This window comes from Rutilus rutilus (genome assembly GCF_951802725.1).
Source record: "Rutilus rutilus genome assembly, chromosome: 8".
In the NCBI taxonomy this organism is placed as follows: domain Eukaryota; kingdom Metazoa; phylum Chordata; class Actinopteri; order Cypriniformes; family Leuciscidae; genus Rutilus; species Rutilus rutilus.
In genome coordinates this window covers 16404151-16431953 of record NC_140222.1, presented here as the reverse complement: position 1 = coordinate 16431953, position 27803 = coordinate 16404151, and the positions used below count along the sequence as shown (strand labels likewise).

General features: G+C 38.1%; 3 protein-coding genes across 5 annotated transcripts in view; 2 read left to right on the top strand and 1 right to left on the bottom strand.

Annotated features, from left to right (window-relative positions):
• The window catches only part of LOC311295608 (uncharacterized protein), a gene marked incomplete at its 3' end in the record, with an annotated part of 334919 nt that overhangs the window by 273865 nt on the left and 33251 nt on the right, over window positions 1-27803 (top strand). The gene's annotated exons all lie outside the window — the stretch shown is intronic.
• The window catches only part of LOC311295867 (elastase-1-like), a 304045-nt gene that overhangs the window by 264815 nt on the left and 11427 nt on the right, over window positions 1-27803 (bottom strand). Inside the window, exons 6-8 of one of the 2 annotated variants that reach the window (XM_084417406.1) lie at window positions 27639-27781; window positions 27401-27550; window positions 27086-27273 (exon numbers count right to left, since the gene is read on the bottom strand). In XM_084417406.1, coding sequence (XP_084273532.1) covers window positions 27262-27273; window positions 27401-27550; window positions 27639-27781 — 305 coding nt within the window. In that variant the 3' untranslated portion in view covers window positions 27086-27261. Of the gene's footprint in view, window positions 1-27085; window positions 27274-27400; window positions 27551-27638; window positions 27782-27803 lie in introns of those variants that run through there. The other variant, XM_084417405.1, reaches the window with a different exon arrangement.
• On the top strand, window positions 16784-20507 carry LOC311295871 (uncharacterized protein). 2 transcript variants are annotated; one of them, XM_084417411.1, is made up of 6 exons: window positions 16784-17090; window positions 17447-17572; window positions 17946-18167; window positions 18318-18451; window positions 18791-18864; window positions 19746-20507. In XM_084417411.1, exons 3-6 carry the CDS (start codon window positions 18163-18165, stop codon window positions 19899-19901), a joined length of 369 nt encoding a protein of 122 aa, XP_084273537.1. In that variant the 5' UTR covers window positions 16784-17090; window positions 17447-17572; window positions 17946-18162; the 3' UTR covers window positions 19902-20507. The 2 variants fall into 2 exon arrangements, with proteins under 2 accessions (XP_084273537.1, XP_084273538.1); XM_084417412.1 differs by lacking the exon at window positions 16784-17090 and having other exon boundaries at window positions 17111-17572; window positions 19746-20170.

The following is a 27803-nucleotide window of genomic DNA, read 5'->3' as shown; positions in this document are numbered from 1 at the left end:
TAAATATTATATGGGCTTTACATTCAGAATCCACTATACAAGTTTATTAATAAGTTAAATCAAAACATACAACAAAAGTGTACCAGAAGTGACAGATACAGCAAATAAACAGCAATCGGCCAGTAATCAGCTTGGTGCATCTGGGAAGAAAAAAACAAAAGGACACTGTCACACTATGATTTTCTCAAAATGATTTCAATTATTTTTGTTTCCTTTAAACAAGCTTAATACATTTTTATTTAAATTGTCTGTTTGTCTTCTGATTTGTCTGGTATCTAAAACTTATGTCCGATTGAAAAATGTGCATCACCAAAAGAAGGAACATGTAGATTCACAACAATGAACATTCTTTTCCAGAGGTATCATTGCAAGGTAAACGCCTAAAAATGCCAATTTGTATTACAAAATAAAACCAACAATATTTGTATTAACTGGAGGTGTTTTCAGACTGCTGTGATATGGGTAATGAGGGTCTTTCTCTCATTCTCCAGGGAATTAAATATATGATATGTGTTTAAAAAAAAAAAAAAATTCTCATTGTGTGAGATTATTAAAGTACTTGAGATAGTAGTTCACCCAAAAATGAAAATTCTGTCATCATTTACTCACCATCATGTCTTTTCAAACCTGAAATGTCTCTCTTTTGTCAAGCATTAAAATTAGATATTTTTGAAGAATGTTGGCAACCAAAAAATGCATAAAGGTTTGGAACAACATGAGGGTGAGTAAATTATTTGGGAGAATTTTCTTGTTTGCCTGACTGTGAACTATCCCTTCAGGTCATGTGTGCCAAACTCCTGGAGGCCAGTGTCCTGCAGAGTGTAGCTCCAAACTGTTTTTGGTTATCCTGAGGATCTTGATTAGCTGGTTCAGGTCAGTTTAATTAGGGTTTGAGCTAAAATCTGCATGACAGTGGGCAAATTCCAATCAAAAGTGAGCATCCCTATGCCCTGGGGTTTTTAATATATGCTTAGTAAGGGGCCGTTTACACGACTCAGTTTCCAATTAAAATTGTCTCGGTCTAAACTACTGAAATGTGAATCTGTGAAAACGGTAAAGGCATGCATATGCGTATTATGTGTTTAGTCTATAGGTATGCGTGTGTGAATGCGAATGTGCACAGGCGTAGTCTTTCTTTACAGAGTGACATCACCAGTTACTTTGTGGCATGGATAAAACAGCGATTTAGACGTTTTCACCGATCTGTGAGAAACGGGAATCGTTTTAATAACGTTATCATCTGTACAAAGAAAAACGTTTTTGTTTTTAGTACATCGTTGTTGTGTAAAGTACCTAAGTTTGTGTGTTCTTGACGTCTTTTCTTTGAACCCTGCAGGTAGTTACATTTAACGTAGCTATTAATAGTTTTACCTATGGAACTTTATATGAAATGTATGATGAAAATGTGTGTAATATAGCAAACCAAACAAACAACTCAAATTATTCTGTTAAATTGAATTCTTCCACCATATCTAGTTTTAAAATGAATCACTGGGACTTGCCATCCTAGGTCACATTACCATAAATATAAAATAAAATTACTATAAGATAAAATTACTTCAGTTAATTTACCATCGCATGTACCCTTTGCTAACGCATTTGTGGAAGGGGATTCTCCCCTCATTTACTCTCCCTTATGCCATCCGAAAGGTATATGATTTTCTTTCTTCAGACGAACACAAATTTTAGAATTTTTTTTAGAAAAATTATCCATCTCTTGTGTTCGTGTGTCGAATAATGCAAGTGAATAGACAACAAAATGCTTAAGGTCAAAAAAGTCCAAACACACATCCTGACAATAATCGAAGAGCATTGTAAAGCTCATATGATAGTGCAGAAAACTTCCTGTGTGAACAACACAGCAGGCTGTTTGTAGGCTGCATGTAGTTTCTGGAGCATGCACTTGCATTATATTGGCTTACAATAAATGGATCATTTTTCAAAAAATCTCTGTGGAAAGAAAGTCAGATATACATCTGGGATGGCACAAGGGAGAAAAAAAGAGATAACTTTTTTTGTTTTATATACTGCAGTGGATACTTACTACTGAATGATGGGCTTGTTTCTCTGTGTTGGTGCTGTTGGCGCTCCGTAAACATTGTTCCAATGCTTGATCTAAAAAATATTTTAAAAACAATAATAATAATTTTTAAAAGTGTGTTAATTATTACATGTGTGTTAACAGACTATTGATCAGGGTGACATAGGACAATTTTTTAATGTGTTCCTTAAGTGTTATATAAATCTGGAGAACCCCAGAGTTTTGCTATATTAACCAAATGGTAATAAAGTATTGTAATCAATCCACCATAAACACATGGTTTATAAACTTTTACTATGCTAAAAACCAAGGTTAATTTAGCAAAGGACCCTGGGAACATGTCCTTAAAAGAACAGCTCATCCAAAAAATAGAGTTCTCTCTTTATTTACTCCATGTTGTTCCAAAACTGTATGAATTTCTTTTGTAGAACCTTAATTAAGATATCTTGAGAAATGCCTTCATTGTTTTGTTTTCCCATACAATGGGTTCCAATGTTGTTTTATTCCCAACATTCTTGTGTTTCACATAAGTCATACAGGATTGAAAATACTTTCATTTTGAAAGGACATAAATGTTTGGGTCAGCTAGGCCTGTGAACTCAAGAAGATAGATAAAATATTGTCTGGAGGGTTTGAACCAGTGTGCCTTTGAGCAGAGTTTACATGTTCTGTCTCTATTTCACGTGTATTTTAATATAACAATACTCACCGCATCTGAAGATCATGTGGCTGGATCATATTTATTCCCATAATTCCTGGATCATGAGGGAAACACACACATACACAGCAATATTAGCTATTTGTATATTAGCATTTTACTAACAAAGACATTTGCGAAAGCTTGCTAAATTTTACTCACAAACTTCAAAACATAATTATGATGACTGATCGGTAACGTTAGGCCTAACGTTATAACGTATCCCGCGATCAACAACTATTCAAAAGCCTAGTTTGCATATTCTTCTAGAGTCAAATAGTGTGGTTATAGTCCCTCTGCGTCTAAAGAGACAATGTTCTTAGTCATTGCAGTGTAACGCTTGGACCGGATAACTCGAGAGAAATCGAGGGAAGAAAGAGCTTGAAGGCGGAAAAGGCTGTATCACGCACGTTTAATGATAAGTGCACAGGCAATGCAATCCTCTCATACATGAGAGCTGCTCTTTCTTAGCGTCACAAAACTCAACAAATAAAATATATAGGAAAAAGGTAGAGCACGTGTAGCATCTACAATGGTCTTAACTCAGTTCTCATTTCACATCTCACAACGTCATCACGCATAGTACACGTCATGAGTGACGTAACCATCTCTCTTAAAGGGCACACTGCACTATAATGTGATAAACATGAATACACAGTAACGATCGTTACAGATTCCCCCCGGCAAGAAAAGGCTGTCCCCAGCCGTACACAACATAAGCACATAACTGGCATACATGTCAGCATGAGCAACACATTACACAGTATACCCTCCCAAAGCATTCTCACAGAAAACAAAAAAAATAAAATAAACCTGTGACAATATACCATATGTGCAAAATACAATTTTCCTTTTTCTTTGGAACATAACCTGAACTTAGGAACCACTTTCAAATGTACATGTTTATATTCCCTTATTATACCAAACATTTCAGAAGATACATTTCAAACATCGCATTCAAACCATCAAACACAATATTACTTAAAGTCTAATCTGTCAGTATGATACTCATTAGTCCATCCACTGTCTGACCAACCAGAAGTAATTCTAGGTGCTAACCTAGGTCTGAGATTGTAACAAGGACTCTCTGGGGCAAAGTCAAAGTCAGGGTGGCATGTACTACCTATAGACTCAATGTCATGAACAGTGTCAGTGAAGTCGTCACAATCAAAGTTCTCATCATGTAGAGCAGTGTATGTCTCCTGAGATATGTCCCCATTCAAGTGAGTTGTTTGCTGACATTCATCAGATGCATCAAAGGGCGTTTCAGATGCAGACTGAGGCACATCCATCATATTACTGTCACACAAGTTTCGAGTGTGGAAAGGCTGCATATTTACAACATGAAAGACTCCAGCATCCTCACCAGTGTTCAACTTCGTAAGCCTATAGTTCACGTCAGACAAAACTTTAGTGACACGGTATGGACCAGAGTACAAGGGCGCTAGTTTAGCAGTAAAGTTGGCTAACGCATCCGACTTAGGGTGAGTTCTCACTCTAACAAGGTCACCAACGTTATAAGAAGCTGATCTGCGCCTCTTATCATAGTGCAGCTTTCTTTTTTCGTGACCGGCGTCCAGAGCTAACTTGGCATGATCGTGCGCTTCTTTCAGCGACAACCTCAAGCGTTCAGAGTACGGGATTTCAGTCTCCTCCATCCCAATCCAGGCTGGTTGAGTGACCAGATCTAGTGAAGTGTCCAACTCTCTCCCATATAACATCATGGCCGGCGTTTCACCCGTGCTTTCATGAGGTGCAGTCCTTAGTGCAAAGCAAATTTGTGGGATATATCTGTCCCAGGATGTGTGTTTCTCATCCACGTACGCTCTAATGGCTGTTTTGAGAGTACGGTTCACCCTCTCTGTTGCATTAGTCTGCGGGTGATACGCAGTAGTCAGTCGATGTTCAGTTCCCAAGGCAGTAAGCATCCGTCCAAACAGTTCACTCACAAAGGGGGAACCTCTATCCGAAATCAAGTAAGTGGGGGCCCCGTGACGGGAGAAAACTTCACTCAGCAGTTTACTGGCAGCTACTTGAGCCGTGGCTTCTCTTACAGCAACTATCTCGACCCACTTTGAAAAGTAGTCAACAAACACCAAGATGTGAGCATTTCCCCTGGATGTACGAGGTAAAGGGCCAACAAAGTCCACACCCACATACTCCCAAGGCTTCTGAGGCTGAATCGGAACCATCAGACCGGAAGGCTTTCTCTGGCTTGGTTTCGTCAATTGGCAAACTGTACAGGATGTCACATATTTCTTTACTTCTGATGCCATTTTGGGCCAGAAGAATCTCATTCTCAGTCGGGCTAAAGTCTTAGTAATTCCCAGATGACCTGCCGTAGGATGATCATGATAATACTTTAGCAAGGTATCTTTGAGCGACTCTGGAGCGTACAACTTCAACTCTTTCAAAGGGTGGATACCGCAAGCATGTTTTGGATCGTTGAAGTATAACAGACCATCCTGAATGGAATACTCGGAGCATTGATCAGTGTCATCTTTTTCAAGCGCAGCCTCCATTTTACGGAGAAGTTCACCTGTGACTGGATCATCCAGTTGGAGCTGTCTTATATGAGAACGATCTGTAAGAGTCACAGAAGAGAGTGTTCGAAGATCAAGACCACCAATCACAGCGTATTCAGGTAGTATATCCATCAGCGACTCCTCAACATCTAGTGGATTTCTAGACAAGGCATCAGGCACTTTGTTTCGATCACCAGGCCTGTGAACAATGTCAAAATCGAAATCCTGAAGGCGGAGAGACCAACGAGCGAGACGTCCAGTGGGATTTGGACGTGACATTAACCACTGAAGTCCACTGTGGTCAGTGAAGATAGTGACGTGGAGACCCTCAACGTAAGGTCTAAAGTGCTCAAGGGCCCAAATCACCGCAAGGCACTCCTTTTCAGGTGTGGAATAAGGCTTTTCGGCTTTATGTAAGGATCGACTCGCGTAGGCCACAGCAACATCTCTACCATTTTCATCTTTCTGCATCAATGCAGCTCCCAGGCCCGCATCACAGGCATCCGCATGGATGAAAAATGGTAGATTGAAATCGGGAAAACTTAACACAGGAGCTGAAGTTAACTTTCCTTTTAGAGTGTCCATAGCATCCTGACAAGCACTGTCCCAGACGAAAGGTACATCGGCTTTTGTGAGGTTGAAGAGTGGTTCGGCAAGGCGGGCGTAGTCTTGCATAAATCTGCGGTAGTAACCCGTCAAGCCTAGGAACTGCCTCACTTGCTTCACGTTAACAGGTGGTTTAAAATCTGTTACGGCCCTCACTTTGCCTTCTTCCGGTAAGATGCCACTCGGACAGACCCGATACCCCAAAAAGGTAAGTTCACTGCGACAGAACTGGCATTTGGTTGGTTTAATGGACAATCCGGCAGACTGGAGCCTCGAAAACACTTCCTTCAGATCCACAAGATGCTGCTTGAACGTGGGCGACGCCACAACAATGTCGTCCAGGTAAACCGCACAAGACTTATAGATGAGTCCCGCCAAAACGCTGTTCATAAGCCTTTGAAAGGTCGCCGGTGCATTGCACAAACCAAATGGAAGCACTCGGAACTGAAACAGTCCACAATGAGAAACAAAAGCAGTCTTCTGTCTTGAGTCTTCTGCCATGGAGACTTGCCAGTAACCCCGAGCGAGGTCAATCGTCGTCAAGAATTTCCCCCGTGATAGGAAGTCAAGGGACTCGTCAATTCTAGGTAATGGATAAGAGTCTTTAGTAGTGAGCTGGTTTAACCCACGATAATCCACACAAAACCGTGGTTCGCCACAAGGTTTTTGTACCATCACCACTGGAGCAGCCCAAGGGCCCGTAGCTGGTTCAATAATGCCTTCATGCAGCATTTTCTTTATCTGGTCCTCGATCAATAGCTTTTTAGCTGGGGAAGTACGATAAGGAGGAAGGTGAATAGGTTTTGCATTTCCCGTGTCAATGGAGTGCTCAGCTAGAGTGGTGTGGCCTAGATGACCGTCGAAGAGATCTGGAAAGCCTCCAATTAGGTCAGCCAACTGTTTTTTTTCGGCAGTACTCAGACACGCTTCCTCAATTTTATCATGAAGTGCTGATGAAGGAACTTTCATGAACATTAAACTATCATCCGACTCATAGTCTGCTCCGCTATCCAAATTCTCCATGAATAAAGGATTATCGCCCATTACGACAGTTCTAGATGGGACGTGAATGGAAATGGAAGCACGCAACATGAAGTCCATCCCTAGGACCAATGTAGAGGAAAGGCGTGGCACAATAGCAAACCGATGATAAAACCGCTGACCCATGAAGCCAAAAGCCAACCATGTAAGCCCCACTGGCTGGCATGCCCCACCATCTGCGAGTTTTATAGGGGGTGAAGTCCATGGCTGAATTCTACCCTTCAATCCGCCATGATTCTGAATAATGTCTGCCTGCACTGCAGAAAGTGATGCGCCAGTGTCAATTGTAGCATCCAGCACCTGGCCACGTAGGTTAACTTTAACAGTAAATGGGGTACTCCAATAGGAAGAGGATGTGGGGTCCTCCACATGACCAAGGACAGGTTGTGCAGGAACAGCGCAGTAAGTCAATTGAGGCGAATTTATTTGCTGGAGGGAGGATTGCCTCCGCGAATCATCCTCCCCCCTTTGTAGTTTCCCTCATGCGTGACAAAGGGGGTATTTTCACCTGCATCACAGCCGTCAAATCTGTTTCTGTCTCTTGTATCAGGAAAAGGTCCTGAATGCACATCAGGAGCCTCACTTCGTCGTCGTGAGCTCTTTCCTGGAATTAGGTTGCAGTCTGGACATGTGCGTGAAGTGAAGCCAGGACGTGAGCACTTGTAACAGTAAGTGTCTTTAACAAGCTTAGCTTTACTCTGCGCTGAAGTTGGGGAACAACCACTTGGTCCAATGACTACATGGAGCTCATGAGCTCTCAGAAGGAGATCCATGACTGAGGTGACAGAAGTTCCATAGAGTGCAACTCTGTATTTTTCAAGGGCATGTTTAGTAATGAGGTCAATTTGTTCTTGCTCTGGTGGGGGTGTTTTTAGCTTCTTGAACTCACTTAGCATGTGGGCCACAAAGGTAGGTAGGGGCTCATCAGGGCTCTGTATGCGATCTAAAATGCCTCTTAATATCTGCTCCTGACTGTTAGAAGGAAGAAAGACCGTCCTGAAGAAATCACAGAACTGTGACCATGTGACCACATGTGAGTCAAGGACAGTGAACCATTTCTTTGGTTCCTTCGACAAGAATCGTGGCAGCTCTAGAAGAATTTGGGCATCAGTTAAGTCAAGCGAGGTTCTGTAAACATTTACTGATTGGAGCCAGTCCTCTGGGCTTACATGTCCATCACCCGTGAATACAGGTGGCTCGAGCCTTGACTGGTGCAGTACAGATGCAAGGATTCTACTGGTATTACTCACATCACAACAATTTGCCTGTGGTGAGCATGTCAAGTGTCTATGGGAAACATTAGCAGTAGTCGTACCTTGTGATGGCACCTGGCCTGTGGAGACACGGATATGTGGCGTAGAACTAGCCATCGGAGGTAGCTGATCATGTGGCGCTGCAAGGGTGTCCACATCAGGTGGTCCCCACTGTCTCAATATTCTCTGCTGTAACTCGAGAGAGTCATTTAGACATTTCTGCAGCACAGATACTTCGGCCTGTAGACGTTCCACTTGAGTCTCCAGACCCACGGCAGCATGCCGAGCTGACTTGTGTCTCTGTCTGGGAACAGAATCTGGTAAGGAGTAGGTTAAGTCAGTCTTAAAGTCTGGGTAGTAAGCCATCACAGTAAATTTGCATTCACACAAACAACAGTACAACACCGTAACCTTCCCAATGTAACACAGAAAATGTAAATTGACTTTAATATGCACAGCATCAATAGAATCCCAAACAAAATTTAGCAACCTGTGTAGGGAAGAGAAGAAAAAAAAAAAAATAGTGTCACCAAAACCATACAGATTAACCTCTTTTTTTATATAGGCTATATATATATTGTCCTTCAGTGTATTCAAGGAAAAAACACGCTGCCTCCGAGTGAATGGAAAGCTCTCAAAGTCACTCGACCTCGCAAATGAGTTCAAAAGTTAGAAATCAGCCAGTTCAGTTCACGATGGATTTGGAGAAAATAGAAAAACAAGAAAACAGTTCAAAAAAAATTGTCCGTTTCTTCCGTGCTTACAAATACAGTTCAGATGAAAGCGAATAGGCCGCACTGTCCATTTGTGCATGAAACATAGTCAATGTCCCCACACCCCAAGCAAAAGGGAGAAAAGAGAAAAAAAAAATATTATATACAGGTATATATATTTCTGCTGAAATTTCCACAAAAATTACGAGCAAAAAAATGTCAATCTGCGGTTGGGACCAGTTTGGAAGAGAAAGGAAAAAAAAACGTAACAAAAACAATCAGACTGAAGTGGAAAAATGTTCCGCTCACACAGCATAACTTAGCACGCGGACCGCGCACGTGTCGTCCAGCATTAGCAAGCCAATCTCACCAGTCTCTGTCGTACCAGCCGGATCGTTCCAAAAACCTCCACACACGACCGGAGATGTAGAAATACCAGGTTCCACGTAGATGACGGATCCAGCTTCAAGTTGTTCGGGCGCCAATTGTAACGCTTGGACCGGATAACTCGAGAGAAATCGAGGGAAGAAAGAGCTTGAAGGCGGAAAAGGCTGTATCACGCACGTTTAATGATAAGTGCACAGGCAATGCAATCCTCTCATACATGAGAGCTGCTCTTTCTTAGCGTCACAAAACTCAACAAATAAAATATATAGGAAAAAGGTAGAGCACGTGTAGCATCTACAATGGTCTTAACTCAGTTCTCATTTCACATCTCACAACGTCATCACGCATAGTACACGTCATGAGTGACGTAACCATCTCTCTTAAAGGGCACACTGCACTATAATGTGATAAACATGAATACACAGTAACGATCGTTACAGCAGTCAAGTTAACGTTAGCTGACAATATTTACACATGCTAGTAACACATAACATTAGCCTAATACATTGAAACATGTACTAATATCGATATAGCTCTAATCGCGTTTAGATTCTCAATTTAACACACTATATTTTGATGTAGCAGAATTGTTTTTATAAAATAAAAAGTTATTTAACGTACCTTCCGCAGATTGCAATATGTCCGTTACACGTTGTTAAAATGCGTTGTCCATATTCCTTGTTTGTTCTTCATTTACATCCCGCAACTCGCTCAAAATAGAAATGTACCAGTCCGATGTAAAATAATCCATGTTTTAAACAATATTTGCCACAGAACCGACGTATGCTAGTACTGAAGATCCCGAGCGAGCAGCACACACACTGTCCACACTCCAACAGTACGTATTCAAACTTGACCTGTAAAAGGCGCGCATAGTTGTCATTGGCCAGATTCCTGGATGACAGTCTGAATAACCAATCAATGTTCAAAACAACTCGGAGAGACAGCCAATAGTGTGGTAACATTGCAATTACAGGAAAAGATGACATGTTTTAAAAGAAAGATTATGAAAAAATATACACGTGCTATTTATTTAGCTGTATTTGTAGGCTGGCTGTTATATTTATTCAGTTGGTTAAATGGCGTTTTCATTGCAGTGTATAATTAAAAATTAAACTTAAAATAACTTATATAACAACATATATTTACCACTGCTCTGCTAAACAGCAATTTAACAGAGCAAACAGATTATATATTAAACAGAGCAAACACTATGTATTCATATAAAATTCTGTATGTAGACCTATATGAAAAACGAATGGATTGGTATACTCTGGGTGACATTATTACATCCATGTGACCCATAATGACCCTTTTGCACTTTAACAAATGATTGACCTTTCCTTTAGAAACACTCTTATGCCTAATAATGTCTTGCTTTTCACCCTGTGTGGCACTGTTACCATACACAACCTGTTGGTTTAGGGTTAATCCTCTGTCCAACACAACACTTTGCTTACATTGGCATAATTTGCAACATATACCCCGGGTTTCACAGGCAAGGCTTAAGCCTGTAGTCCCAGACTAAAATGCACATCTCAGCTGTTTTACCTGAAAGCAACTTGCACTGACTTATCTTAAAATATGTCAGTGCCATTGTTTTGTCTCAAGATGGTGTGTCAGTGAGAAACATTGAGGAATACCACAATACTTATACTGCAGCAGTGACATTGTCAGGCTTTTCTATTTACAATGAAGTAAGCTAATGCCTGCACAAAATATGAGCATTATAATATAACAATATAATATGTAATGATACAGTGGCTTCATAAATTCATTTAAAACATAAAAAAATAAATAGTAAAACCTCATGAATACAAACTTCCCAGGAGGACCTAAACGCACCATATGTTCCACCATGAACCCTGTTGGCCTGCTGTCTGACCAGCAAGGTCAATTTAACATTGATTGTGCAGTTTGCTTGTATCCAGAATTACAGAGTTTAAATGTAAAAATACACTTAAATCTAAAACTAATAACATTTACTTTAAAATGACAAGGAAATATGTTAAATTGTTAGTATGGATATAAACCTTTAATATAATGAGCTACATATTTAATTACACAATTTGATTGTAATTTTACACAACTTTGTATGTAATTTAAGAAAAAACAGAAAAATACTGTATAAGTAATACAGTAATTGTCATGTGAAAAAAATAAGAATCACTGTAATTTGTAATTAATGATATAATCCTTAAATTAACAGTCAATTAATTAATTTACAGATATTGTTTGTAATTTTACAGAGTTTTGAATATAATAAAAAAAAACAGAAAAATACTGTATAAATAATACAGTAATTGTCCTGTGAAAAAAATAAGAATCACTGTAATTTGTAATTACTGATATAATCCTTAAATTAACAGTCAATTAATTAATTTACAGATATTGTTTGTAATTTTACAGAGTTTTGAATATAATTTAAAAAAACAGAAAAATACTGTATAAATAATACAGTAATTGTCCTGTGAAAAAAATAAGAATCACTGTAATTTGTAATTAATGATATAATCCTTAAATTAACAGTCAATTAATTAACTTACAGATATTCTTTGTAATTTTACAGAGTTTTGAATATAATTTAAAATAACAGAAAAATACTCTAAAAAAATACAAAAATTTAGAGTTTTTCTCTGTAAAATTAGGATTTTTTTTTACAGTGTAGAGAAACCTTCCCTTCTATAGATAAGAGCCGGCCTGTAAGAGACCTTGGAAAAGATATAAAGGCTCCTCTGCCCTCCCTCCCTTCGTCGCACTTGTTCCACAGACTGTACTAATGACTTCTGTGTGGCAACTGGGCCTTCTTGCAAGAATAAAATACTTTTTTAATGATCATTTGAATTTCAGAGTGTCTCTTACGCAGTTGATGATTGTTTAATGAAAAATTGCCACAACAGAACTGATCAGAACGCCATAGCGCTTCACATCAGTTTGCACTCACCGCCACAATGTAATGCACTTGATAATGCCGGATCATTTAAAAACAAAAACAGAACGCAAAAATCCTAAATCTGACATTTTCCGGATCCGACTCAAATTAAGACTCAAATTTAGCACTGCTTGTGATCCTCGTGATCAAAAATGAGCGCATTGGAAATGAATGAGAGACGGATTTTATCTAGTAGCCTACAAAAACTGTTGGTACTGCAGCCAAACAAAATCTTACTGAAAGCTAAATTTTTTTAGATATAAAGCTCAAATGTGGAACACAACTTGTTTAGATTTATGGCTTTGATTTTCTTGCAGTTTTAGAGTAAAACGTGATTTTGAAAATATGTATTTCATATAAAAATTTAATATAGTATTTTTGTGCATTTTTCATAACAATACATGTAAAATTCTGTTATTTTAAGTTCACTTTTTAAAACATTTTTCACTTCAGCAATAATCTGCCAAATGTCGTCTTTGAAAAGAGTCTGTGCTAAAGCATTCAAGATTAACGACAGTTTAAAGAAGTAATTCACTTTAAAATTACAATTAGCCCATGATTTACTCACCCTCAAGCCATCCTAGGTGTATATGACTTTCTTGTTTCAGACAAATACAATCGGCGTTATATTTAGACTTATGTTTCATTCCTGAATGAATCGGTCTATGAAGGAATCTATGGAGTTATGTAGGCCTATTTAATGTCTCATTCGTAAAGGCAGTTACTTTTTTGTTCCTGAATCAATCAGTGTTTGGAACAAATCAGTTGAATGAATGATTTAATGTCTCACTCGTGAAGACAGGCATTTGTTTTGTTTCTGAAGGAATCATCATTTCAGAGTGTCGTTTGACATTTGATATTTCTTTATGACCCATTTGACACCTGGTATTAACATCCACTTGTAGTGTTCTGTGCTGAATACAGGTGGAAACCGATCTAAAATGGTATGTGATCGATCACTGAAATTGTAATGGAAATGCTGTCCGGCCTGAATGCATCTCAGACCGCAGTGAAGCTCCGCCTAACACGTGATCATTATGGGATGTGGTTTGGGATTTAAGTGATTCAAACTTTCTGGCTCTTTTTAGTGAGCCAGATGATTTGGTTCATCTCATCTTAATCAGATGGAAATGGTGCCCATGTTCCTCATTCCATATCTGGTAGAAAGCGGTTTTATCCTTGTTGTATCCCATTATAAAAATTATTCCAGTTGTATAATTATTCAATGTAATTAAAATGCTTGAAATTACGTGAATGAAAAAGTGATATGAGTGTGATGTTAGTTTGGAGTTAAAACACCTGATTAAACACTAGATTATACATTAGCAAATCAGTTCATCTTACCAGCACAAAGTGACCATTTAAATAATAAAATCATGTGTGAAGAAGTCAGGATACGTCACCTGTCGGTTCAGGGTCCTGCTACACATTACAGTGATACTGAGAGACGGTAATGTGAAGTTTTGAGTCTTTCTCCATTTCAAACTGATAGAACATTATCTGAATGATCTTTATGTAGTAATTTCAAACTCTGATGTTCACATGCTCACACTAATGGAGACATTTCTTTGTGTTTCTCTCTGTTTCTATGTGCTGCTGTCACTAATGAAGTGAGGAACATACCAGTGGAAGAGGGAAAGAATGTGACCATAAACCCTGAAACTGAAATACAGAAAGATGATCTGATACAGGTTTGGAAATCAAGACATTCTCATAGCTGAAATCAAAGGAGGGATTGGAAAGACACATGATGATGATGCTGATGGGAGATTCAGAGGCAGACTGAAGCTGGATAAGAAGACTGGATCTCTGACCATCAGAAACATCACATCTGAACAATCTGGAGATTATAAACTACAGATCATCAGCAGCAGCAGCAGCAGAGGAACCACACACAAGACATTTTGTATTACTTTCTATTGTAAGTAGTTCTTTCAATTTATTTTTAAAATATAGATGATGTCTTTGTGGACATATCATGTTTTTAGCTTGTTTGCTGTACACCGTCACATAGCAGCTTTTAGGCATTGTTCTGTCTTTTGTTAGAAGCAAGAAATGACAAGGAGGCAGCTTCACGCAATACAAAGTCAAAGTCAAAAGAGAGGGTTAAACTGTAAAAAATGGGTACGATTTTAAACCATCTCAGTTCAATATTTCATGTCCCCATAATTATTTATCTGGTAAAAAAAAAAAAAAAAATCTGTGTAAGTATACAATGAACATTATCCCTTAAATGTCACCCAACATGTTCGTTCGTCTTGGCTCAAAGCCACTTGCTTTGAACTTTGCTTTGTGTTAATTACAAGTGAGATAATGAAATATTTCTTCTCAAAACAATATTTTGGTATTGAGGTAAAAGTTAATTTCCTTGGATTTGATATGCAAGAGAGTGGTGGTCACGAAGATGATTTGAACTGTTTCCCCTTTTGCAGAGACTTACTTTTTGCATGTTCTGCAGACAGGGTGACTATCCTCTAATAAGTTTCCCCCAATACTTTTGTAAAAGCTAAAATATGATCTATGACCTCAGATTTTATCCTCTTAAGGCTAAAAACACTAGGGGCCCTATTTTAACGATCTGAAACGCAAGTGTCAAAGCGCAAAGCGCAAGTAACTTTGTGGGCGGGTCTCGGCGCTGTTGCTATTTTCCCGGCGGGATAAATGACTCTTGCGCCCGACGCAAATCTAAAAGGGGTTGGTCTGAAGTAGCTTCATTATTCATAGGTGTGGTTTGGGCGTAACGTGAAATAACCCAATCAGAGCGACATCTCACATTCCCTTTAAGAGCAGGCGCGCTTTTTCTAAGCGGATTCCTATTATAACGGCGGATTTGCCAGGCGCGCGCCAGGAGCGGTTCACAGCCGAGGAGACCGACGTCCTCGTCACGGCCGTAAAACACAGAGAAGTGACATTGGGGATGGAGAAACAAACACACCCAAATTAGCTTCGGTTAAACAGGCGTATGATAATTTGGGCGTGTGATTAAATGTGTAAGCTAGATTTATGCCTATTTTATTTTCACATCTTCATGGACACAACAATGATTTCCCTCGTGTATTAATATGAATAAATGAATGAAATCTTTATTTCGAACAATTAAAAAATAAATTAAACCAAAGACAGCAACACATTAAATATCCATCAATAAAAATAAAACAAAATCAAGAAAAACAAAACCTTTTTTTTTTTTTTTTTTGCATAATAATCACACTGTTCGAAAAGGGATATGTAGAAGCCCTAGGCTTATCAAGACCTACAAGACCTAATATTTTTCCTAGTAATAATGTATGATTTGCAAAAATGAAAACGGCTGCTTCTGTGTAGATGAGAGCATCAAATTGTAATGCGCGTTGTGCACACGCTACATTGATTATGGCCAAGCATGCGCCCTTAAAATAGCATGAATAACATGCGCAACGCGCCACTGACTTTAGACTAGGTTTTTCCTGGTCACTGGCGGAATTGTTTTCTAAACCTGCAAAATAGCATGAGGGAACGTTATTTGCGCCGGAACACGCCTCCTCTTTGCGCTGAACCGCCCCGGGGAGCGCAAGTGTATTTGCTAGTTAACCGACGCGCGTCTGTGGAGGGAAAAGTCCGCTTTGCGCGGGTGCAAAATAGGAATGATACATGCGTCAGTGTACAAAGTCAATTGCGCTGGGTGCAAGATAGGGCCCTAGGTGTTCACAAGTACTTCCTTCAGCTTTTATTTATATCATAAATTCAGTTTCTTGAGAAACATATAAAAATAATATATTGAAGCTGTGGTGGCAAACAATTTTACATCACTGAATAAGAGACAAACATGTATTGTCTTTATAGGTTATATATTTTCTTGCAAGAACAGGTCAGCAGTCACACAGAGTGGCTGCAGAGTGTGATAGTGAAGGGAGGGCATCCTTTCTCCTTTATAGTTGTGACTCCCTATGTCGTCAGAGTGACTCAATGAACAACATGTCCCATGACTAACACATTGTTGCATCCTACTACCCTTGAGTAAAGGCCCTTTCTCTCAGTCATACATTAGTCACACATTTGTCATTGTCCAGTCATGTTTTCTAAGATTCTATGTTTTAAAAGGTTATGCAAACATATAGAACATATTACATTTCTTCCACAAAGTGGCAGTTGATTCTGGAATCCACCCTTTCAACACACACACACACACACACACACACACACACACACACACACACACACACACACACACACACACACACACACCCTCACCCTCACCCTCACACACACCCACACCCCCTCAGTGAAGCTTTACTGACATGTTCATCTGATCACTCTCTCTTATAATCTCCTCATTTTTCTGTTTCTATTTGTTCCTGTGGCATGAAGGGAACAGAGTGTTTACGGATGAAGGAGATCCTGTCACTCTAGAGACAGTTGCTGAAATACAGAGAGATGATCTCATAGAGTGGAGATTTGGAGATACAGGGTCTCTAATAGCTGAAATCAGAGGAGGAATCATATCTATACATCATGATGTTGCTGATGAGAGATTCAGAGACACACTGTAAAAAATCCAACTCACAAAAAGTTAGACTAATTATTATATTTAAGTTAACTGGACAATTAAATGCAAAAAAGTTGGCTTAACCAGTGAAAAGACGTTGTTTCAACAATTGTTGGACTAACTTAGTATTAATTGTAAAATCGATTTGTAAATGCAAGTTAACAAGCATGCAAGTTGGGTTGGAGGTTGGAGCATGCGCATTGTAACGACCACGAAGTTGGCGCATGTGCAATGAAGCGCGCCAACAACGAACAGACTTGACGAAGGAGCCATTTTAAGCATCTGCGTGCGAGACCGTAACGGACCTACTCACAGCCAACGTGTTTCTTCTTTCTTCAGCTTATTTACAACGCGAAAGCCATCATTTTCTGTAAGTATATGTATTTATATTGAAGTCGTTTGTAAAAGTACATGTATCATCTTGACCGCAGAGCCCTGGTTACGGCTATTCATTTTTTTCACGAGCAAGCTTAACTAACGTTAAGTCTCCTAACTTAAGTATTCAGCATGTAAACTGTTTAGAATATAACCTGTGTAATCGTAGTAAGTTAGGAACAAGTTCGAAATCGCCACTTATTATTTTAAACTAGCTTTGACGTTATAATGCACTATGTAACATTTCATTTGTGCAATACACCAAAGACATATTTTGAAGTCGACTCTTCATCTTAAATTTAAACTCACACACCCTTTACAGTGGTCTAATATTTGAATTTCATGTTTCAGACTGAGCTCAAAGTGAAAATCTGCAAAAAATCTTTTTATCTGTGCCCTTCCGGCTTTCTCACGTGTTTCCAGACTAACTTAACGTTACTCGACGGAGTCGACAAGACTGCAAACGTCTAATTTAAAGTAAGTATAATTTTATGGAGTTGATTTAGATTTGATATTATTAACAAATACATGCAGAAAAATCTATAAATTTGATCGAATTTGCAAATGTATTTTGCAATCCACAAACATGCATTGATTTCAACTTGTGTCTTCAATGAATTTTATCTAATTCAAAGTACCATAAATTGTGATACATTTATACAAAATAGAATATTTCTATTCACAAACATGCCAATGTTTGTACAAATCTCTGCACGTTTATTTAATTCTGAATTTCACAGACACAAGTTGAAATCAATGCATGTTTGTGGATTGCAAAATACATTTCAGTCAAGCTCATGGATGTGTGTGCATGTATTTAAAGGTGCAATATGTAACTTTTTTTCAACAGGAAAAGAGGAGGAGATTACAGGATCATCCCTAAAGGCCAGTCTGATTATTTTCTGGAAAAGGAATGGCTCATCTTGGTTGAGGAAATGAAGAAGAAAACCACAAATATAGTGTTCATCAATCAGAAAATGAGCTTGACTTTCTCCCTCTGACAATTGTGGAAGTAGTGCCAATGGTATCTGAAGTGCTTGAACGATGGCCTGCCCCATTTCTTCCAAATGAGGTAAAATAAAGAAGACTGAAATTAAATTAATTGGCTGTAGATTATCTTTAATACAGGTTATTGTTGTGTTGCTTGTAAATGTCTGTTGTAAGCCATGTGAAGCCAGTTAAACAATGTTACAACCAAGACCTGTTTTATTTCTATCACCAGTTATTGTGGACCTCCACGAGACATTCAGAGCATCAACACACCAGCACACTACACAACTCCTCGAGCTACGCAGAGCAAGAAAGGGGGCATTTGGAACAGAAATGGAAGATCATCTCAAAAAGCTTGTTCAGCAGGTAACTTGCTGATAAACATCATGTGTCAAAGATAGTTTTAAAAACAAATTTATCAGAGCTGTTTGCTATTATATAAAGAACACTTTCTGAAGATATTTTTGAAGGAATATGACAATGTATGCCAAGTTTACACTGGCTGATTAGACTGATTTTGGTCCTGAACTTAGAATACTGCATACAATACTGATTTCCTATTCAGCACATCTGACATCTGATTAGGTGGCTCATTAGCAGAGGCTCTATGACTTCAAACATACATGCAAACTCATAACAAATTTAAATTAATAACTGTGCATTAACGAAATTTGTTGTTGTTTTTTGTACCCATTTTTTTTTTAGACCACAGATATTGTGACTCAGAAAGCAACTTTCCTGGAAGGTCTCCCATGTTTCTCAGTGAAGATTCATGCCTGGTGAGTATGTTTCATTACTTCAACAGATATACAACATCTTACCAAATGACCATGTGTGACTAAAAGGAATGTGAATTTTTGTGTTAACAGCAAACAGATTGTTTTGATGATTCATTGATTTGATTCGAAGTATTTTTTTGCAAGTACAACATGATTTAGTCAATGATTGGGTATGCAACATGTTAACATGTTTTAAATTATAGGCCAGATCATTATCATTTACTAAGATTTATACCATCTTATAGTTTTTATTAGTCTGGTTGACACCAAAACCTTCTATTGAACAAAATGAGCAAACGACTGAATGAACAAACAAACAACTGGATCAATGAATGAATCAATGAACAGTAACAGATAGTATAATATTTGCTAGCCAATTGTAAACCTTCGTTGTATCTGAGAGTGGGTCTGGGGAAGGTTCATTCACAGCCCATTTCCAAAGGGGCGTCACCAACGGACGTCGCTCAAATGCCTCTGGACGCAATTGGATAGACCTAAAACCAACCAGAGCGATCGTCATCGTGTAAAGCCTGCTTCAACGTTTGTGATTGATGCCTCTATTTGGAAAAATTGGAAATGGGCTTGAATGGGCTCTTGGCCAGACTGACTTGCAGAGCAAATCTCAAAGTTTGTCAAGGTTTTCCCAGGCTAAGTTTTTATACTTCTATGTGAAATAGCTTATTCAGGGCAGTACTAAATTGAAAACAAGACAATTGTTATTTGTGCGTATTTGAGTGCATTTACTTGGATATTCTGCAAGTGGGATGCAAACTTATGAGCACATTGTATAGGATTACTTTATGGTTCCTTAATGTATCTTTTTTTTGTTGTTTGTTTTTGAGGTTAGTGTCAAGTGATATTGATTTATTCTTTATTATTAGGACAAGACTCCAGAGGACAGACAGACCAGAGGGATGAAGGTGGGAATCCTTGTGGTGATTGAAGATGATGCACTTGCATACCTGTTTGGCCTTTTGTTTGCCTTGGATTTTGAGTACCCAAAGCAACTGAAATACATTTTGAGAAGGTGTTCATGAAGATGGCCACTCATTGCTCTGCTAGGATACAGTCCCTAAAAACTAAGCTATAACTGTGACGTTGCATTTGTGAGCTGTTTGGATCAACTTGAGGCTGTGATAAACATTGTGCAACTGTTTCAGCACTTTCAACACAAACGTTAACTTGCACTTATAAATCTGCTCATTTTGTAACATTTTCAGTGTTAACAATTTAAAATGTTAAACATTTAAAAGATAGAACTTTTAAAGTATTTAAGACCATTTGAATGTGAGAACTACTGAATGTGTTAATGTACTCTTTAAAAAAAAAAAAAGTGTTTTATTCTTCTGCCTACTCTTTGTATTACTTTTTTAATGATAATGAGTATGGCTTAAGTGTTAAACATTGTTTCCATTTCCACACCAATGTGTTGCTGCTGATGTAAAATAAAACCTGGACCAAAATATCAAGCCTGTAGTTTTAGCTTTATTTTTTAACCTTGTAATAATGTTGATTTAAAAAAAATTTAGTCAACCGAACATACTTTAAGTAATGTGAAAATAACATTAAAAGTTGAAATTTTATAATTTTATAATTTTGTTTAACTACAAAAACTGAATCAGCTGAACAAAAGATCTTAAGTTGGGAGAAATGTGACTTTACTTAGTGAATTGAGTTAAGTGAACTACTTGATTTAAAAGTTGAGTAAACTCAAAAAAGCCATGCAGCAAGTTGCCTCGAAATTTTAAGTTAAGTCAACTTTTTTTTTTTTACAGTGCAGACTGCAGCTGGATGAGAATACTGGATCTCTGACCATCACAAACAGCAGAACCACAGACTCTGGACTCTATAAACTACAGATCAAATCCAACAGTGGGGATTCATACAAGACATTCAGAGTTGTTGTCTGTGAGTATCTTTAGTCAATGTAATAATGATCACTGTTCTTCCTCATACATTCAGCATTTCTTTCTTTCTGCAGTAAATTCAGCTGAAACTCTATAACATACAGACATTCAAACACAAGGAATTAAATCATTTCAGTGTTAAAAAAAATTAAGTTTAAAGTTTCACAATTCCCCATTGAACTATACTGTGAAACAAACGTGTGTGTGTGTGTGTGTGTGTGTGTGTGTGTGTGTGTGTACATCTCTTAAGTGTAATATGTGAAAATCAACAAACAACAAATACAATGATGAACTCTATGCACTTCTGTTAAGCATTAACATTAAAGCTGCAGTATTTAACTTTTTTGTGTTCAAAATGTACAAAATACTGTATATGTAATGAGCGAGTACATCATGAATCCATTTTCCAAACCGTGTTTTTTTTGTGTGTCATTCTTCCTGCTGATGCTTCATGTCTTATTGCCTGTATCCACTTTTGTCTCCTTAAAGGCTGGCTTTTACGGTTCGGTAGCTTATAAAAACTTAGTTCTGTTTTTTTAGCTTGTTTGCTGTACTCCCTGTCACATTACAGCTTTTAGGCATTGGTCTGTCTTTTGTTAGAAGCAAGAAATGACAAGGAGGCGTTCAGAGAACAACGGGGGGCGTTAGAAGCAAGATTTTTGAAAGGGGGGCATTCAGGTGTTCATGGTGGGCGTTCACAAGTTTACTCCAAAGATCCAGGCAAGGCAAGATTAAACATGTAATTACTTGCAAAAATAATTGCCAACAACATTCTAAAATCTGCCAGTTTAATGCGACATGTAAGTTATGTATCGTTTCTTTTGCAACGACTCTATTATTTTTCCAGTCATAGACCAGCGCTCAAGCACTGGCTAGAATCAGCATTCACAAGCTCAAAAATGTGTTTCGCGCTGACAACAATCCGATGGTGCCTAGAGTCACGCAGTGGAGGAATGGAAACTTAGCATGCCATTAAAAAAGTATTGACTTAAGAACCACTTATATATTTTCAAATATTTTCAATAAATCATGTTCCCATTCACTCCAGTGACGAATTTTAAAATTAATTAAACTAAATTCTATTTATATGGTTAAACTTTAAAATGTTTAGGCATTAACTAATGCCTAAGCCTAATGCCAACATGTTTTCTTTGTCCACCAAGTAATTTACTGGTCAGGCATTGTTGTTAACTCGCAAGACTGTAAGGAGAAAAAGACAATTTGATGGATAATTTAAATATATTCTGTAATTATTGTAAGAATAAATAATAATACAATAATCATTTTGTTCATGTGTTTATTCTTGTTAGAAGATTTTTTATTTTATTTTACTGATTATGAACACAAATTAATCAAGGGACCTGGATAATGGATAATGGCCCTGTTGAGAACCTTTTGTTCCGCAACGTGACCGGGAAAGCACACCAACAGCTTCCATTCACAAAAAAACAGAGTGTGAAAATCTCGCAAAACCTCTCGCATCATACGTGACTTTAAAGTAAACGAACATGGCGAACGACAATGGTAATAATAGTTTTTGGACTGCTTTTTACAGAAAAGTTGCAGGTAAAAAAAGAAAGAAGTTTTGGGTGAAGTTGTGTTATGCTTCCGTCAGATCGCTTTCTGATTGGGTATCATTTCGTTCTATGTGACAGTCTGCAGAGTGCGTGCGCGTTTCTCCTCGGGGCTCCTCCCACAAAACAGGATTTCTGATTGTAAATATTCAACATGTTGGATATTGAAGATTTGAGATTGGTGCTATGCTCTTGTCTTGATCTCAATGATCTCAACCCCTCAAAAGTCTTCTTGGTCATGTCTTGGTTTCAACACACACTGAACTGGTCTTAACTGGTCTGAACTGGTCCTAATATTCAACTAATTATTCAACTAATAATTAACTAATATTAATGCATATTCAAATCAACAGTGATCAAGTGGGCAAATCCAATTAAGTTGTTTTGGTGAACAGAAAGTCAATGAGTTGATTTAAAAATATGTTGATTTTTTTATTTATTTTTTGTGAACTCTCACCTGTGAAAAAATAAATAAATAAAATATTTGACCAATAAAAGATTGTACTGTCACCAATTGACCTATTGGCTCAATACAAAGAACAAAATATAAAAGCTGAACATTTTGCACCATTTCATGCTCAAACTAGTTACTGCACCTTTAGTTTTCATATGAACAGTGGAAAAGAAGCCCTTTATCATTACACACATTAGCACATACATTAAAGGAGAACTCCGGGCAATTTTAACATTGAGCAATTTTTTTTGTAAATTTGGAGTGCTGTCAGTACAGAGAACAACGACAAAAATCGGTGTTGCCTACACCGTGTTATCCTCTTTTAAAATTTGCACCCTGTTGACTTCAATGGGGCAAGTTTTAAACCTGTGTTTAGCCTCTTAACATCCTTGATGTGTCATTACAAGTGCACAGGTCATGTGAGTGATTCCTTCGGAGTGAACACGAGTGAATCTGACTGCAGTAGATGTGAAAGATATGGATAAAAATGATGTTATTTCAGCCAGCGCTCATACCTGTGTTTACATCCTGTTTTCGGTCGAAGTCCATAGTAGTCGATTGTCGAGTTCACGCGCGTGATCATAGGCAACTATGCCTAGTTCACACTACATGATTTTAAGCCCGATTTAAGCCCGATTTGCAAGTTAACGAGCTCGCCGACAGGTCAGGCTGTAATCGCGTGCAAATCTGCGGGTGATCGGCGCTCGCCAATCTTTGAGTGTGAAATAGGCCTACTTAACGACGCATCAAAACCCCTCGCTGACACATCGCCGACGCCAGAAAAATATCTAGCATGCCAAATATCTGGAATTGTCGGCCGACTCGATAGCCTGTGGTGTCACGTATCGCGACGAGCAACAGCCAATGATCATCTTGTTATGATATTACAAAAGCCCTTTGTATTTGTAACCATCGTTGCCAAACCACAACAGGCAGCTGCTTTTTCATTATAATGTTTTACTCACTTCCAAATCTCTATCAGACAGACAATCCCTGCTGCCCGCGTGTGCTTATCCATCCGTTCACCCATATTCTTTTTTTTTTTTTTTTTTTCGGGGTTCTAAACAGATCATTGCACAAACAATATAGGCCTATATATATATATATATATATATATATATATATATATATATGGGGTGTGCGTGTGCCGGTTTCAGAATTGGTGTGACGGTTATGACGTGAGTCAAATGACATAACTCATCGGTTATTATATTGCCTATTTCCTTTTTATTTTATAAATAGGCCTACATGCAATTGGTTGATGAAACATTTATTAAAATTAAGATACAATTTGTACAAAACGAAATTCGTTTTAAATAAATTATTTCTACAAAGCAAAGTGGTAAAAATCATGTCTCACGATTTACAAAACAAAACTTCATTAAGTGGTAAAAACCCAATATAGCATCTTATGATCCTATCTTTTATTACAATTGTTTTTGAGCTAAAATGTAATACACATCATCTATACACACTGTATATGTTTCTTTTATCAAACATGTTTGGGGCCAGTCAAGGGGTAATTAAACTGCACGATCAGTTATCGGTAATGATATTGTTTATTATTGCAAATGTTTATTGCTAATGTTTATTATTGGAAATGTTTTTCATTTGTTTAATAAATCTCATAATGATGGCACATCACTATATCATAGTCATAGCTTTTATTTCTATCTCAAATGATTGAAAGAATCAATTACAGTTGGAAACGTATAGACCAATAATAACACAGACTGTCAACAATTGTTTTTAATTAGTATTTAAACATTCTCTATAATAGAAAAGATAGAAATTTAAAAATATTTTAATAACACGTTTTTTTGCGGTTATAGAGTTCTAATGACGGTGCTCAACTATATATATATATATATACCAACAATTTTGTCCCGCCGTCCATTTGCCATTGGAATGCGCCAAGACTTGTTGTCAGCTCCTGTAGTGTGTAAGCCCCTGTTGCAGAAGATTTACGTAGTGTCACATAGTCTGAACACCACAACGACTTCAAGACTCCAGAGCAAGTCATGTTGTCTGAACAGCACAGCGATCTGCCGACGTTTAAAGTTGTGTAGTGTGAACTAGGCATAAGCAACAGTGGAGAACTCGACAATCGACTTTGGTTTGTATTTAGAGCAATGGCAACAGCCAAAAATAAATAAAATAATTAAAAACTTTATCACCTTTCTATCATTACAGTTGATTAAGCACTATAAGTAACAAGTGTCATAAGCACATTTAATAACAGATGATCCTATCAGACAATGTCCTTATTATGACCGCCGCTAGCATAGCTAGCGAAAGCGGTCATATAGGGATTGTCAAAGTTTTTTTTTTTGGTAAAATTTTTTTTTATGGTATGTTGGTCTTAAGGGCCCACATCAAACTAGCCCATAATCACTCATTTGTGATTTGCGCCCCTCCCATAAAAAATGAAAATTCAATATTATTCTGCTTTAATCGCCCCTATCTTCAGTTGAGATGAGTTGGTATGCTAAGTTTCGTAGAATTTAAAGTCCAACTGAAATCAAAATGGACCCTATTTACTTTGTTAGCGCATATTACTAGTCTTGTGGTGAACAATTAATCCGTGCAAGTTAAAACACGGAAAAAAATGTTTTGGCTTCGTAATCTTTAATCAAAATCTGGAAATGCCCCTCCCCTCTGCATTGGAGGACCTTCCCTGATGACGTATGCTTGACGGCTTGGGTTGAGAAACGCTTAACCACTCCCCTCAAATCGTTAGTCTGTAATGAGCGAGAGATGGAGAGGAGGAGCACTAGAGTAAAACCCTGCCCTCTGTTCAATATTCCCTTTCACTGGGAAATACGTCACAGACTGGAGAAAAGTCGTTTGCAACTTCCGGTTCACGGGGACTTTAATCCACGGGGGTATACAATAAATTAATTTATGTGCACATTTAGTGACTGTACACTCATCGGCCTGTAGATGGTGGTGTTGAGCGAAGGGTTGCTGGTTTAGGATGATACTGTCACACACACACATGCAGGAATACAAACAAACGCAAGCATGCACACACACTGACATCCACACGCACAGACACACACTCATACACACACATACAAATCCACATGCACAGACACACACACACACACAAACACACACACGCACACACATGTACGCACGCATACACGCACAGACACACACACACACACACACATACACACACACACACACACACACACACACACACACACACAGACAGACATGCACATACTACTTTTTTAAGGTACATAAACACGCAATACAGCCAAATTGCTCCACGTCATTTATTTTTGTGGAAAGCCAGTGCAGGCCTGAGCGGCGGTCATATTTTGTACCACCATGCGGTGCATCTAGTTCATAATGTGTGTGTGTGTGTGTGCGCGCGTGTAGAGAGAGAGAGAGAGAGAGAGAGTAGGCCTACATTAAATCTTATTGAATCATATAAGCTTATATTATATTTTATTGTCACACTTTAATGGGAAAATGAATTTATTTAATGAACAAATCAAACACAAACATGTAAGACTTTTATTTGTACACATAACATTGAAACTAGTGTGTTGTGGTTGCTTCGTCTGCCAGAGCTTTTAACACAGGCTTCTGGCTGCTTTATTTTAAATAAGCACCAGGTGGCACTGTTCTCGACACTCTCGAAGCTTTGAATCTTTTCCCGGAACAGTCAGGGGAAAGCCTCAGTGATTCATGAGGCTTCATTTCCCCATCCCTACTGTCAGGGTGTGGTGCAGGTACAGGCAAACAGGATGTACACACACTAACTTAGAACGGACAAAGACTGACTGAACTGAAGTTTTATAGAAAAAATCTATTTTTATATCTATATCTATTTTTATAGAAACACTGATTTTGATCATCCAGGTTTGCTTAGATAAACAATTGAAATGTCGTTCCAAATCCAAACCTGTATAGATTATTTATGTGGAGCGCAGAAATCCATCACAATATTGAAGAAAATGTACCCTCTTGACCTCCTAATTAATCAGCCATCAGTTCATTTCGATGTTACCGAGCAGTGAGATCAGATCCCTTGTTATAATGTCCATGTTTTTCTCTGTTATCTGGTGCTGCGACAAATTAATTAATTCAATTCACCTCAAAGTCACCTTAAGGTACAGTCAAAATAACCATTATTTGTCCTTATTGACAGTGGATCTTTTTTGTCCACAAAAGTTCCCTAAAATGTTATTCCCTACAGACCCTACTTGATATTTTGCTCTCCTTAAATGTAAAAATTAATCTAATAAATAAATAAAAATAACTTCAAATAGTTAAGTGCTCTACTAAATGTATTTATTGTTTTTTGATTAAACTGGATTAAACAAATCTTAACAATGTTTGAAAAGCAGCCCAAGATTAGATGTAAAGTTTATTGTAAATATTGTTTGCCATTGCAGATGTTAAAAGCGTGGAGGATGCTTTTCTTTCATCTTCTCAGTTTTTCCACTTATCCAATGATCTGAAATGAATCAAATGGCACAAGAAATATGAAATAAAAACAGTATTATAAGATACAGTCATGACATTGATTGCTTGTTAGTTCCTTATGTAAAGTTTTATTATAATGATGATATAATTGCACTTACTCCACTAATCCAGCTGCTGTAGGCAGACACACGAGTGAAGACTGTTGGCTTCTGGTAGGTATTACAACCCTCTGATGACACAAAGCTGGTCACACCATGGACGACGTACTGACCGCTGACCTGACAGTTCAGAGGACCGCCAGAATCACCCTAAAAACAACACAACAGGAGACAAAATTAGACATTTTCCTGCAGTATGAAGCAGTTCATGATCTGTTTGACAACCAGTCTTTCTCACATGGCATCCAGAAATGCTGCCGCCACCAGCGCACACCATGGAGCTCTTCACGGTGCTTCCCCACCAGTCGCTACGAGTGCAGGTATTGTGGTCCATCACATGCAGGAGGGCCTGTTTCAGATGAGAGGAGAGTGGCCCACCAGCTAAATGAAGATCACATCCATG